The sequence below is a fragment of the Salvelinus alpinus genome, chromosome 28 (assembly GCF_045679555.1).
Source record: "Salvelinus alpinus chromosome 28, SLU_Salpinus.1, whole genome shotgun sequence".
NCBI classification, from domain to species: Eukaryota; Metazoa; Chordata; class Actinopteri; order Salmoniformes; family Salmonidae; genus Salvelinus; species Salvelinus alpinus.
In genome coordinates, this window is record NC_092113.1 from 19,089,152 (window position 1) to 19,104,646 (window position 15,495).

Below are 15,495 nucleotides of genomic sequence, written 5' to 3' on the forward strand. Positions count from 1 at the left end.
CTGGCATTGTATAGTTTAGGTTATGCAGGTTACATCAAGGACTACAAAATCATCAAGGATTACACAGCCTGCCAGGTAACAACAGGATAGGACTCATGGAAAGTGACAGGCTCTCTGCTGACCATGCCAAGAATGTCCCTATGCACTTACCACACTCTGATTAAAGACTGATGATGACTGACTTAGACCACAGGGGTTAACTTTCAAAGACACCAAAAGGACATTTTGACTCATTCGCCAGTGCTTTAGCACAGAAAAGACACAATGCCATTCCCGGTTCTGACCCCACATGAGGTAATAGAAAGAGCTAATGATAGATTTTGCCATCCCTAAAGGCAATGATATTTAATGGTTTTGAAATGGAAAGAAACAGGAGCAATCATCAAACTTCCCACAGATGGAGATTCTGCAAATAGTTACATTCGTATTTGTGTGGCAAATCTGTTTCTTCACTAATGATTTGCCATTGAGAGCCAAATTATCTTGACTCTTGAAAACCACGCCCCAAAATATTAAATAACCCCAAAGACCATTTTGTCCTGTCCGGAGTTGCAGCACATGCTATAATTAGAATTCATGTGACTTCTTTGTATATTCCGCTACACTAGAGGGGAAACGGTACGAAAGGGAAAATAAAACTTGCTCATATGAACACAGCTCTTTAAGAAACATCTGTTAAACACACTCAATGAGATACTTGTGGGTTTGGGAAAAATCCTGAAGCACTAAGCACAAACACCAGTTCAAACTGTCACATTGTAGGTAATAAGATTCCATCGTCTCTAAGGTTATGGGGTCACGGTGAAACAGATTGAACAACAACGCTGCCACACTGGTAAACAAAAGGCCCTGGTCGGTATGGATGGATTGCTCTGCTCCTTCCCTCACTCACCGTCTTGGTTTCCCCAGTCCCAGTCGGGTCCGCGTACCACTTTCACCCCCTGGAATATTCCTTTGAGGATGATCCGTGGGAGATTCTGCCTCGGGGCCAAGCACACTCTGTGAAAGGCAAAAAGTACAAACCACATTCTCATAAAGCACTATGGCAGGAAAACAGCATTATGACTTGTTATACAACATAGAGTGTATGCAGAATGTTCTGTCCAAATGACATTGTCCAATTTTGGAACCGAAAACCACTGACCGACAGATGCTTGTTCCAAATGCATCGCTTATCGGCCACCAGAAAAACACAAGCTAAAACCCTCTAAAACGTATAGCTATCTCGAATACGTAGGTCTGGACTACATTAAATTCCACTAAGTGCCACAGGCAAACAGGCCACATTTAACGCTCTCTGGCTTAAAGACACACTACAGTAGGTCACACACACTAGCCAGAAAGTCAGAGAGGGCCATAAGATACAACAACGTTCGGGCTATGTTACTGAGAACACTTGAATCAGTAAGGGTGGTGGGGAGACAAAGGGAGGTTTTATGTGGTGGGTGCTTGCCAAGGGGAGATGGCGTACATGTGCTCGATTGCTCATCTAAATTAAAGAAAGGTCTTTGTTTTTGACGGGTCGTTCAGCATCGCTGAGGGCTGAGAGGCGTCTTAAACTGAAAACTCATGCTGCGAAACCATTAACCTCTCAACAGAGGACATCAATCTCATGTCAACAACATAACCAAGCAGAATATGGTTGCCAAAAAACAGAACTTGTTTGACAGGTTCAGGCAGGCAGTTACATCAAATTCTTAAGAAATCAGAAGGGGAGGGTGGGTGGGGCGGTCTAGGAGGGGACATACCTTATGGTAAAGATTTGGTCAGATCTCAAAGGGGCAAAGGAACTGCCTATTCCCATACTTTCTCAGCAAGGTCAGCATCCAGGTTTCATTCTGCCATGCAGCTTGGCGAGAGACACGCGACTCGAATCCACTATAATCAAAGTAAAACAACCATCAACTGGGCAGTCTTCCTCTTGGATAAAGAGAGGCTTTGCTACTCCTACGCGTTGCTCCCCATTCGGCTGCACACGGGCGTCATAGTCCAACGCAAACACGTACATTTACGAAGCTAGTCATGGTCATCTTCCGAATGCATCGGGTCAACTTGTGAGGCACTGGGGCTCTATAGAAAAAGAAGCCTGTGGCACCTTTGCTTCTTGGTGGCTTACTGCAGACTGACATTAAATCCCGGTGTGAGCCGTATGGCCGGAGTTGGGACAGTGGGGAGGTGAGGTGGCGTGTGTCTAAAAGCAGAGCTTTGAGGCCTAATCCCAAGACAGCAGGGCAATCAGGAAGCAGGCCGTCAGAGAGCACAGCTAAGAGTGTGTGTGTTCCAAGAATACACCCGCATCACCAAGGAGACACAACATATGGCCCTTGACATGATAATCCACCCGTAAATAAAAATCATACACCTGTTAATTTGGTGAAAGCCGATGTTCTATCAGTGGGTAAAATATATATTTTTTCACTACGATTCAACTTCTAAGTGGTCAGTCTGTGAAATCAGGAAATCGTGTAGGAACTTATACCTACAGTGCCTTTGGAAAGTATTCAGACCCCTTGACTTTTCACATTGTTACGTGATTAAATGTATTTCCTCCAAAGAGTTCAATCTTGGTTTCATCAGACCACAGAATCTTGTTTCTCATGTTCTGAGAGTCTTTAGGTGCCTTTTGGCAAACTCCAAGCGGGCTGTCATGTGCCTTTTACAGAGGAGTGGCTTCTGTCTGGCCACTCTACCATAAAGGCCTGATTGGTGTGGTGCTGCAGAGATGGTTGTCCTTTTGAAAGGTTATCCCATCTCTACAGAGGAACTCTGACAGACTGACCATTCTTGGTAAACTCCCTGACCAAGGCCCTTCTTCCCCGATTGCTCAGTTTGGCCGGGGGGCCAGCTCTAGGAAGAGTATTGGTGGTTACAAACTTCTTCTACTTAAGAATGATGGAGGCCACCGTGTTCTTGGGGACTTTCAATGCTGCAGAAATGTTTTGGTACCCTTCCCCTGATCTGTGCCGACACAATCCTGTCTCGGAGCTCTACGGACAATTCTTTTGACCTCATGGCTTGATTTTTGCTCTGACATGCACTGTCAACTGTGGGACCTTATATAGACAAGTGTGTGCCTTTCCAAATCATGTCCAATCAATTGAATTTACCACAGTTGGACTCCAGTGAAGTTGAAGAAACATCAAGGATGATCAATGGAAACAGGATGCACCTGAGCTCAATTTCGAGTCTCATAGCAAAGGGTCTGAATATTTCTGTAAATAAGGCATCTGTTTTTTTATTTAAATATATTTGCAAAAATGTATAAAACCTATTTTCGCTTTGCCATTGTGGAGTAGTGTGTGGATTGCTGAGGAATTGTTTTTATTTCATCCATTTTCGAATAAGGCTGTAACGTAACAAAATCTGGAAAATGTCAAGTGGTCTGAATACTTTCCGAAGGCACTGTATCAGGTCCTGAACAAACATTTCGCTACATCTGCTAACCATGTGTATGTGATCAATAAAATTTGATTTGAACAATGAAGATAGGGGATAACACAATATCACATTAAAACAATTACCTGCACTCCACCTAATCAGCCAATGAGCATACTTGTCTAGAACACATCCAATCCATTTATATCGTCATGACGAAGTATATATTGCCCTCAGATGTGCTCAATCTAAACAGTGTACCAAATTATTCAACTCGGTTTTTCCTTCAAGTACAATCAGCCAATACGCCCTGTGTGTCTGTGGAAAAGGGATGTTGTTGCCATGATAACATGTGCACTTTGCGCACAGACGAACTGCAGACAGGTTCAACATGGTGAGATTGTAGACTCCTAAATGAATAGTGCAGTTTGTTTAGGTTATTTTACAGCTAGCTAGCTACTTCACATGCTTACTTTGGTATTATTGTGTGTAGCTACTAGCCAGTCAGCCAGAGAGAGCATTGCATTGTGGGTTTTGTAGTCGACTTGAGCTGCAACAGATTTACACAACAATTTTCACATTGCTATCAAGCTTGCTATCAGCTAATCAAATGGCTACCCAGATTATTTGCATTGCCTGAATTAAACAATGCTGGTTTATACTGCAGGACTTCCTGAGTTGGTAGATTAGGATGGATGATGTTAATGGGCTGCTTTCACCATTACAGTTCAGACAGATTATAAACACCATTTTATGGGATTTATGGGTCCAGATACCAATGGACAAAATATGTAGGGGGGGAAACACTATCCAAAACAGATTTAGTAGAGATTAAATGTCTAAAATGTCTAATCCTGCCTGACCAACTGTCTCTCTGCCCACATGATAAACCAGAACAGGGTTAGGGACCTGTTGACCATAATATGAAATTTTGGAATGTGCTTAAATCGCTTGTTACACCAAATGCCAACTCCTGACCATTACCCATGTCGAAATCGCTCATGATTTGATTACATTGCCTGGAAGAGGAGAGAGACAAACTAATAGCAGCATTGTCTTCTCTTCACTAGCAGTTGAAACTCAAAGATTGAAAAACAACCTAGCTTATGAACAATCTAAATGGCCAAGAAATAGATCAACACCTGTTGATGACACACTCTGCCCCCAAACAGTGAGCTAGACTACCGAAGGGAACTCGTACAATGCTCGCAATAGCACAAGCTAAAGGAAAGTGCTTATTTCCAGTGTGTGAGTGAGTGTGATCCCAAATTCTGATTAGTATAGCCCCTCATTGTGCTTCTTGTGTATCCCCACCAGTTAATGTCGGAGGACACTGACTCTACACCAAAAACTTCAGAACTCAATAACTCAGATACCTGTGTCAACACCTGCTACCAACTAGCTAGCTACAGTAGCTAGGTTGCAATGGAGCCCGCTTCGCCTGGAATTACTAACGAATGTTTCCAGGGCTGTAGAAACTGTGTTTATTACGCTCTTGTCCGGGACAATATTGACAATCCGGAGTTCCAATGCAGCAATTGTTTGCTAGAGGAGGATTACAGGAATGAGATGGCTATGCTTAGCAAACAAAGCTCAATTCTGCCTGAATTTATGGGGAAAACGCAAATTGTAACTCATATGGCTGGACGCTGCTCGGGCCTGATGGATGTTTCCCAACCTCGTCATCTATCCCTATCCGAATGGCCTGTGCTACCTTGAACTTGCCTGCCAAGGAAATCGTCTCCATCTGCTTCTTCTTCTCCATCCTGTAGTGAAGTAGATGGAGAACAGCAAGAAAAGTGTTCCAATCAGTGCTGGACCCATGTCACAAGTCGTGGAAATCAAAGGTAGCGGCATGATGCTAAGCGGACGGAAGTGACTGCGAGAGGTTTGGAGCAGATTAACATAAGGAATAACTTTGCTGCATTGGTTACTGATCTACCTGCGCCTTCATCGCTGGGATTGCTTGTGTCTGTGACGGCGGTGCTGACTCCAACTACGCTGACACCAGCATCCTGGCTGGAAGGGATCGCCTCCCATGGGAACAGGTGGAGGCAGCCAGGAGAGCGGAGGCAGAAGGAGAAGGGAACCAGCGGTACGAGGGAACACGGCTGGCAAGGAAGCCCGAGAGGCAGCCCCCCAAAAATTTGGGAGACCTGAGCCCACTCCCCGTTCTTCCCGGGGCGAGCATGTGACTGGTCAGGCCCCGTGCTATGGGATGATGCGCACGGTGTCTCGGCCGAGCATCCACAGGCCGGTGTGCTCGGTGCCAGCGTCACACATTTGCCGGGTGGAAGCTGGCATCCAGTCAGAACGGGTGGGGCCAGATCTGCGCTCGAGACCGCCAGTGCGCCTCCACGGCCCAGTGTATCCGGTGCCTCGGCCAAGGACAAGGCCTCCTGCATGTCTCCCCAGCCTGTTGAGTCCTGTGCCTGCGCCGAGAATTAACCCTCCTATATGTCTCCCCAGCCTGGTGAGTCCTGTGCCTTCTCCCAGAGCCAGGCCTCCTGTGTGTCTCTCCACTCAAGTGGTGATCCATGGCACGAACCCTCCAGTGGTGATCCATGGCACAAAGCCTCCTGTGTGTCTCTCCACTCCAGTGACACCATCCTGTCCGGAGCAGCCAGAGTCTACCCCCTGTCCGGAGCAGCCAGAGTCTACCCCCTGTCCGGAGCAGCCAGTCTACCCCCTGTCCGGAGCTGCCAGAGTCTCCCCCCTGTCCGGAGCTGCCAGAGTCTCCCCCCTGTCCGGAGCTGCCAGAGTCTCCCCCCTGTCCGGAGCTGCCAGAGTCTCCCCCCTGTCCGGAGCTGCCAGAGTCTCCCCCCTGTCCGGAGCTGCCAGAGTCTCCCCCCTGTCCGGAGCAGCCAGAGTCTCCCCCCTGTCCGGAGCAGCCAGAGTCTCCCCCCTGTCCGGAGCAGCCAGAGTCTCCCCCCTGTCCGGGGCCCACTGCAAGGGTCCCTAGTCCGGGGTCGGCGGTGAGGGTCCCCGCTCTAGAGGCGCCACCTAAGTGGGCCAAGCCAGAGGTGGAGCGGGGTCTACGTCCCGCACCAGAGTCGCCACCGCGGTGACATGCCCATCCAGACCCTCCCCTATAGGTTCAGGTTTTGCAGCCGGAGTCCGCACCTTTGGGGGGGGGGGGGGGTACTGTCACGCCCTGACCTTAGTTCCTTTTTTATGTCTCTATTTTGGTTTGGTCAGGGCGTGAGTTGGGGTGGGCATTCTATGTTTTGTTCTGTTTTCTATTTCTAGGTGTTTGGCCTGGTGTGGTTCTCATTCAGATGCAGCTGTCAATCGTTGTTTCTGATTGAGAACCATACTTAGGTAGCCTGTTCCCACCTGTGTTTGTGGGTAGTTGTTTTCTGTTTTGTGTATTGCACCTTGCAGAACTGTTCGTTTGTCGTTTTGTTGTTTTTGTTCAAGTGTTCGTATTTATTAAAAGTATTATGAATGCTTACCACGCTGCACCTTGGTCCTCTTCTCCTTCTCCTGACGACGTTCGTTACAACCGCAACTTTATTTGCCAAGGAAGAGTACATGATCAGTGAATATATTCAATGTACAGGCTACAATGTGGGAATCTTATGCGTAGTAATAACTACAGTACATGGGTATATAGGACTTTCATCCTTGGCACAATAAAGTTATTATATTCTACTCTATCCATATGTAAGAGTATAGCTTCTGTCCCTCTCCTTGCCCCTACCTGGGCTCGAACCAGGGACCCTCTGCACACATCAACAACAGCCACCCTTGAAGCATCGTTACCCATCGCTCCTAAAAGCTGCGGCTTTTGCAGAGCAAGGGGAACAACTACTTCAAGGTCTCAGAGCGAGTGACGTCACCGGTTGAAACGCTATTAGAGCGCACCCCGCTAACTAGCTAGACATTTTACAGCGGTTACACATAGACTTCATTAATGCCATTCAGGCTTGAAGTTGATACAACAACTACGATAGCTGAGGTTCATAGATTGGTATGAATATTAGTTCAGAACCTAACGTTTTAGGGTCCATACACAGATCGGCTACATACTGTAGCTAGCTACACATCCATAGGCATACAGTTATTTTTGTCCTCCACTACACAATAAGCAAGTAAATAGTTAGCTATCTATGTTACTTCAGCTGCAAGGCAAGCTTACACAATTGTACATTCAATTTGCAGTGAATGCTTTAGCTAGCTAGATTCTTTACATCCACTGTTTCACAAGATGACAGCCTGGTTTGCTGGTTTTCTCAGGAGTCCCTAAAACATTAAACAACATGAATTACAAATTCATTCTCCTAACACTAGCTAGCTGGCTAATGTTACCTAGTCAGATAACTTGCTAAATAGCGATTTTCGTAAATGAACTTTATGACAAAAAAATATGCACAAAAATGTGTCTCTACATTAAGTAACATATTCCTCTCGATTGTACATTTTTTGCTTGACTCGTTATGATGTTATAACAACTTACATCTGGTTCCACCATAATGTTTTGTCAGTTATCTTTGTTGAAGAACACCACAAGGCAAGGGTGGCTCGCGTCAAAATTCGTCATTGGAACCACTCGATATGATTGGTCATATAAAAACCTTGGGACCCAAATGCATAATGAGTGCTCCAACTCCCCCTTGTGGTGGTCTGGAGCAATGACGCCGTGACGCTGGGTACCTCTAAGTTCTGCGGTGCAAGCTCGCAACTTTTAAAGGAGGAACCAGTGTATAGACCACCAAGTGGTAATGGTCAGTATCCAGATAACATGTATGAAATGCTTGATAATGTATTAACAGAGAGGAATATTTTCTGGGTGATTTAAATATTGACTGGCTTTCATCAGGCTGTCCACTCAAGAGAAAGCTTCCAACTATAACCACTGCCTGCAACCTGGCTCAGGTTATCAGTCAACTTACTAAGGTAGTTACAAACAGCACAGGAATAAAAGTCATCAACATGTATTGATCACATCTTTACTAATGCTGCAGAAATGTACTATTTGTTGGTCTGTGGTGTGTAATGAAAAGCAACCAAATTCAGCACATTATGAAATTGCTTATTCCAATTACTAGCACCTTAAAAGAAAATTTGGCCAAAAAGATGCCGCATTCATCAAAAAACCCACTGATATTGCCAACTACTTGAATTCTTTTTTAATTGGCAAGATTAGAAAACTTATGGATGACATGTCAGCAACAAATGCTGACACTACACATCCAAGTATATTTGACCAAATTATGAAAGACAAGCATTATAAATTTGAATTCTGTAAAGTGAGTGTGGAAGAGTTGAAAAAACTATCGTTGTCTATCAACAATGACAAGCCACCGGGGTCTGACAACTTGGATAGAAAATTACTGAGGATAATAGCGGACAATATTGCCACTCCTATTTGCCCTATCTTAAATTTAAGCATACTAGAAAGTGTGTGCCCTCAAGCCTGGAGGGAAGCAAAAGTCATTCCGATAAGAATAGTAAAGCCCCTTTTACTGGCTCAATTAGCCAACCAATCTGCCTGTTACCAACCCTTAGTAAACTTTTTGAAAAAATTGTGTTTGACCAGATACAATGCTATTTTACAATAAAGAAATTGATAACATACTTTCAGCATGCTTAAAGGGAAGGACATTCAACAAGCACATCACTTACATAAATGACTGATGATTGGCTGAGAGAAAATGATGATGAAAAGATTGTTTTGTTAGACTTCAGTGTGGCTTTTGACATTATCGATCATTGTCTGGTGATGGAAAAACATGTGTTATGGCTTTACACTCCCAGTTATATTGTGGATAAAGAGTTACCTGTCTAACAGAACACAGAGTGTGTTCTTTAATGGAAGTCTATCCAACATAATCCAGGTACAATCAGAATTCCCCAGGGCAGCTGTCTAGGCCCCTTACTTTTTTTCAATCTTTGAGTAAAGCCAGTGTGTCTATGTATACGGATGACTCAACACTATACATGTCAGCTACTACAGCGACTGAAATAAATGCAACATTTAACAAAAAGCTACAGTTACAGAATGGGTGGCAAGGAATACGTTTGTGGTAAATATTTCAAAAACTAAAAGCATTGTATTTGGGACAAATTATTCACTAAACCCAAAACCTCAACTAAATAATGTGGAAATTGAGCAAGTTGAGGTGACTAAACTGCTTGGAGTAACCCTGGATTATAAAATGTTATCTTCTAAACATATTGATACAACAGTAGCTAAGATGGGGAGAAGTCTGTCCATAATTAAGCGCTACTCTGCCTTCTTAAGAGCACTATCAACAAGGCAGGTTTGACAGGCCCTAGTTTTGTCGCACCTCGACTACTGTTCAGTCGTGTGGTCAGGTGCCACAAAGGAGGACTTAGAAAATGCAATTGGAGCAGAACAGGGCAGCACGGCTGGCTCTTAGATGTACACAGAGAGTGAACATTAATAAAATGCATGTCAATCTCTCCTGGCTCAAAGTGGAGGTTGAGATTGACTTCACAGAGCTGTCTGTTTGAACTACTGGCACACAGCTCGGACACCTATGCATACCCCACAATACCTACCACCAGAGGACTCTCCCAGAACAGACTATGGGAGGCGCACAATACTACATAGAGCCATGACTACATGGAACTCTATTCCACATCAAGTAACTTATGCAAGCAGTAAAAAAAATAATAATAATAAAGAAACCTGAAAAAAACAGATAAAACAGATATATTTGGAAGTAGAGTAGGGGCCTGAGGGCACACACTTCATGTGTTGTGAAATCTGTTGTGAATGTAATGTTTTTAATTGTATAACTGCCTTAAATTTCTACTTTTAAACTTGGACAAAACAGAGATGCTTGTTCTAATTCCCAAGAAACAAAGAGATCTTCTGTTGAATCTGACAATTAATCTTGATGGTTGTACAGTCGTCTCAAATAAAACTGTGAAGGACCTCGGCGTTACTCTGGACCCTGATCTCTCTTTTGACGAACATATCAAGACTGTTTCAAGGACAGCTTTTTTCCATCTACGTAACATTGCAAAAATCAGAAATTGTCTGTCCAAAAATTATGCAGAAAATTTAATCCATGCTTTTGTTACTTCTAGGTTAGACTACAGCAATGCTTTACTTTCCGGCTACCCGGATAAAGCACTAAATAAACTTCAGTTAGTGCTAAATACGGCTGCTAGAATCAAGAAATTTGATCATATTACTCCAGTGCTAGCTTCCCTACACTGGCTTCCTGTTAAGGCAAGGGCTGATTTCAAGGTTTTACTGCTAACCTACAAAGCATTACATGGGCTTGCTCCTATCCATCTTTCCGATTTGGTCCTGCCGTACATACCTACACATACGCTACGGTCACAAGACGCAGGCCTCCTAATTGTCCCTAGAATTTCTAAGCAAACAGCTGGAGGCAGGGCTTTCTCCTATAGAGCTCAATTTTTATGGAATGGTCTGCCTACCCATGTGAGAGACGCAGACTCGGTCACAACCTTTAAGTCTTTACTGAAGACTCATCTCTTCAGTGGGTCATATGATTGAGTGTAGTCTGGCCCAGGAGTGTGAAGGTGAACGGAAAGGCTCTGGAGCAACGAACCGCCCTTGCTGTCTCTGCCTGGCCGGTTCCTCTCTCCACTGGGATTCTCTGCCTTTAACCCTATTACAGGGGCTGAGTCATTGGCTTACTGGTGCTCTTCCATGCCGTCCCTAGGAGGGGTGCGTAACCCCCCCCCTTGGGTTGTGCCGTGGCGGAGATCTTTGTGAGCTATACTCGGCATTGTCTCAGGATGGTAAGTTGGTGGTTGAAGAAATCCCTCTAGTGGTGTGGGGGCTGTGCTTTGGCAAAGTGGGTGGGGTTATATCCTTCCTGTTTGGCCCTGTCCGGGGGTATCATCAGATGGGGCCACAGTGTCTCCTGACCCCTCCTGTCTCAGCCTCCAGTATTTATGCTGCAGTAGTTTATGTCGGGGGGCTAGTCTGTTATATCTGGAGCACTTCTCCTGTCTTATCCGGTGTCCTGTGTGAATTTAAGTATGCTCTCTCTAATTCTTTCTTCCTCTCTCGGAGGACCTGAGCCCTAGGACCATGCCTCAGGACTACCTGGCATGATGACTCCTTGCTGTCCCCAGTCCACCTGGCCGTACTGCTGCTCCAGTTTCAACTGTTCTGCCTGCGGCTATGGAACCCTGACCTGTTCACCGGACGTGCTACCTGTCCCAGACCTGCTGTTTTCAACTCTCTAGAGACAGCAGGAGCGGTAGAGATACTCTTAATGATCGGCTATGAAAAGCCAACTGACATTTACTTCTGGGGTGCTGACTTGTTGCACCCTCGACAACTACTGTGATTATTATTATTTGACCATGCTGGTCATTTATGAACATTTGAACATCTTGGACATGTTCTGTTATAATCTTCACCCGGCACAGCCAGAAGAGGACGGGCCATCCCTCATAGCCTGGTTCCTCTCTAGGTTTCTTCCTAGGGAGTTTTTCCTAGCCACCGTGCTTCTACACCTGCATTGCTTGCTGTTTGGGGTTTTAGGCTGGGTTTCTGTACAGCACTTTGAGAATCAGCTGATGTAAGAAGGGCTATATAAATACATTTGATATGATTTAGTTTTGATGGACCCCAGGAAGAGTAAGCAGCTAATGGGGATCCATAATAAATACAAATACAGTGATAGCGGCAAGAGACTGAGAAAGAGAGGGAAGATGTGGCTGAAACGTGACCAGTAGGAGGTGAAGAGGTCAGATGGTGCTGAATCGCCAGATATGCAGGATAAGGATTAAACTGAGTCTACTTGACAGGGCCTCTGCATTTGTGTGTGTAAGTGTGTGGGAGTATGCGTGTTTGCATGAGCCGATTAGCCAACCAGGAAGTTGTTGTTGCGTTTCCACCCCCCTTCAGTAAACATATGGACACACATATGCTGTGCAGCGCATCATCAACACGCCATAACCTACACACATATTCCATGATGATATACACCACTTACCATGAACAAAGTCGACTAAACAAATCATGTCATTGTAATTATTTTACTTAGCTACTATAGAGTCTCACAGTGGAGGTGTCATAATACCCATAACCTAGTGGTCAAACAGGTAAATTGATCCAATTGTTTTTCCCACTATTAATTTTTCCCACAGGGAGTTTAGAAACACTTAAAATAAATGCTGTGTTTCGTGTAGGCTTACCCTGGTGTGACGTTTTGATAACCATGTAAATCTCTCTCGGACAAGGTGAAATATCAATATAGTCGGCTCAGATAGCTTAGCGATTAAGAGCGTTGGGCCAGTATCCGAAAAGTTGCTGGTTCGAATCCCCAGGCTGACTAGTTGGGGGGGGGGGGGGGGGGGGGGTCTGCGCCCTTGAGCGAGGCACTTAACCCTAATTGCTCCTGTAAGTCGCTCTGCTAAATGACTCAGATTCAAAAACGCTAATTAGAATCAAAGTAGACATCATGAAATGGCGCGGCGCGGCGCGGCCCACGCTTGGATTGCGTCCTACCTGACAGGTCGCTCCTACCAGGTGGCGTGGCGAGAATCTGTCTCCGCACCACGTGCTCTCACCACTGGTGTCCCCCAGGGCTCTGTTCTAGGCCCTCTCCTATTCTCGCTATACACCAAGTCACTTGGCTCTGTCATATCCTCACATGGTCTCTCCTATCATTGCTATGCAGACGACACACAATTAATCTTCTCCTTTCCCCCCTCTGATAACCAGGTGGTGAATCGCATCTCTGCATGTCTGGCAGACATATCAGTGTGGATGACGGATCACCACCTCAAGCTGAACCTCGGCAAGACGGAGCTGCTCTTCCTCCCGGGGAAGGACTGCCCGTTCCATGATCTCGCCATCACGGTTGACAACTCCATTGTGTCCTCCTCCCAGAGTGCTAAGAACCTTGGCGTGATCCTGGACAACACCCTGTCGTTCTCAACTAACATCAAGGCGGTGACCCGTTCCTGTAGGTTCATGCTCTACAACATTCGCAGAGTACGACCCTGCCTCACGCAGGAAGCGGCGCAGGTCCTAATCCAGGCACTTGTCATCTCCCGTCTGGATTACTGCAACTCGCTGTTGGCTGGGCTCCCTGCCTGTGCCATTAAACCCCTACAACTCATCCAGAACGCTGCAGCCCGTCTGGTGTTCAACTTTCCCAAGTTCTCTCACGTCACCCCGCTCCTCCGCTCTCTCCACTGGCTTCCAGTTGAAGCTCGCATCCGCTACAAGACCATGGTGCTTGCCTACGGAGCTGTGAGGGGAACGGCACCTCCGTACCTTCAGGCTCTGATCAGGCCCTACACCCAAACAAGGGCACTGCGTTCATCCACCTCTGGCCTGCTCGCCTCCCTACCTCTGAGGAAGTACAGTTCCCGCTCAGCCCAGTCAAAACTGTTCGCTGCTCTGGCACCCCAATGGTGGAACAAACTCCCTCACGACGCCAGGTCAGCGGAGTCAATCACCACCTTCCGGAGACACCTGAAACCCCACCTCTTTAAGGAATACCTAGGATAGGATAAAGTAATCCTTCTAACCCCCCCCCCCTTAAAAGAGTTAGATGCACTATTGTAAAGTGGTTGTTCCACTGGATATCATAAGGTGAATGCACCAATTTGTAAGTCGCTCTGGATAAGAGCGTCTGCTAAATGACTTAAATGTAAATGTAAATGTAATGAAAGCTCCTGCACGTCATCTCTAGATGACACCTTTGCTAACAGAAAACTAACCAATTCAGAAATTACTAAAATTAGCTAACATTAGATAGTTCATCCAGAGATTCTTACCTTTGCCTCGATTCGCCAGGGGGGGGGGGGGGGTAAATACAGGCGAATATATTCATTAAAGTCACCTTGGCCTACAGACATTTACACGGTTATAAAAATGTCACACCAGGGTAAGCCTACACAAAACACAGCCCTTATGTTAAGTGTTTCTAAAATCCCCTATGGGAAAAATGTATGGTGGAAAAACGATTGGAACCATTTCCTTGTTTGACTGCTACGTTTTATGGGTGTTATGACTCCTACTGGGGTACACTTTTTACACAAACCATGTGACAGCCTCCACACACACACACACACACACACACACACACACACACACACACACACACACACACACACAATTAGAGAATATCCAGAGGACCATAAAGTGAGCACACACACGTAAATGAACATCCTGTAATGGAAACACATGGATAATCACAGCACAGCCCCTGGCACCTCATTTCCCTAAATCTGTACTCACACTACTAATTACCTCACAACACACTTCTATGGGGAGGAAGGTGAGAATGCTAACATGTTAATCCCATTAAGTGGGCTGATTACAATACAGCAAAACTCTGGCACTGCAGGTCCTGTCATACTCAATAAAGAAAAAACGACCCTATGCCAGTGTGTGTGTGTCTGTGTCTAGCTCTCTGCTTTAAAGCCCTCTGCCACCTGCTTTAAAGCCCTCTGACATGAAATGAATCCCATTAGCCGTGCTGCTGAGCCAAGATCCAATCCTTCCATCACAAATGACTAGCAGAATAAAGCAGGGCCGTTATCATCACGGAAGCCAGCCAACGTCTCCACTCCCCCCAATATCGGTTTGGGACAGACTGAATGCCTACTTGTTCTTAAGATGAGCCGGGTCGTATGAGACGTGCAGCATACAGTAGAGCTTTGGATGAAATTTGGGTCACTGAGGACTTGAGATATAGAGGGGCTCTCTTGTGTTTTGATTCATGCACAACAAGCATGAAGAAGAACGGGGGTAGTGTGCATGACTTTCATATGATGTTTTTCCCCTTTGCTTCAGTTCTGGGTCTTGGCGCAGCAACAGTCCATGCTTTGTTGAATTTATCTTCACTGTAGGGCTGGGCGATATACAGTGCCTTCCAAAAGTATTTATCCCCTTTGTTTTTCCTATTTTGTTACATTACAACATGTCATTTAAATAGATTTTTATTTGGATTTATGTAATGGACATACAAAATAGTCCAAATTGGTGAAGTGAAAAAATATATAAAAAATAAAAACGGAAAAGTGGTGTGTGCATATGTATTCACCCCCTTTGCTATGAAGCCCCTAAATACAATCTGGTGCAATCAATTACCTTCAGAAGTCATATAATTAGTTAAAGTCCACCTGTGTGCAATCTAAGTG

General features: G+C 45.4%; 2 protein-coding genes across 7 annotated transcripts in view; both read right to left on the bottom strand.

The window, feature by feature from the left end:
* LOC139557336 (E3 ubiquitin-protein ligase MIB2-like) overlaps window positions 1–15,495 on the bottom strand; it is a 108,346-nt gene that overhangs the window by 46,640 nt on the left and 46,211 nt on the right. For all 6 annotated transcript variants that reach the window (XM_071372012.1, XM_071372010.1, XM_071372013.1 and 3 more), the window contains one exon: window positions 893–999. In XM_071372012.1, the coding sequence (XP_071228113.1) occupies window positions 893–999 (107 nt within the window). The remainder of the gene's footprint in view (window positions 1–892; window positions 1,000–15,495) is intronic.
* Window positions 1–15,495, bottom strand: part of LOC139557339 (anoctamin-7-like) — a 262,338-nt gene that overhangs the window by 35,677 nt on the left and 211,166 nt on the right. The gene's annotated exons all lie outside the window — the stretch shown is intronic.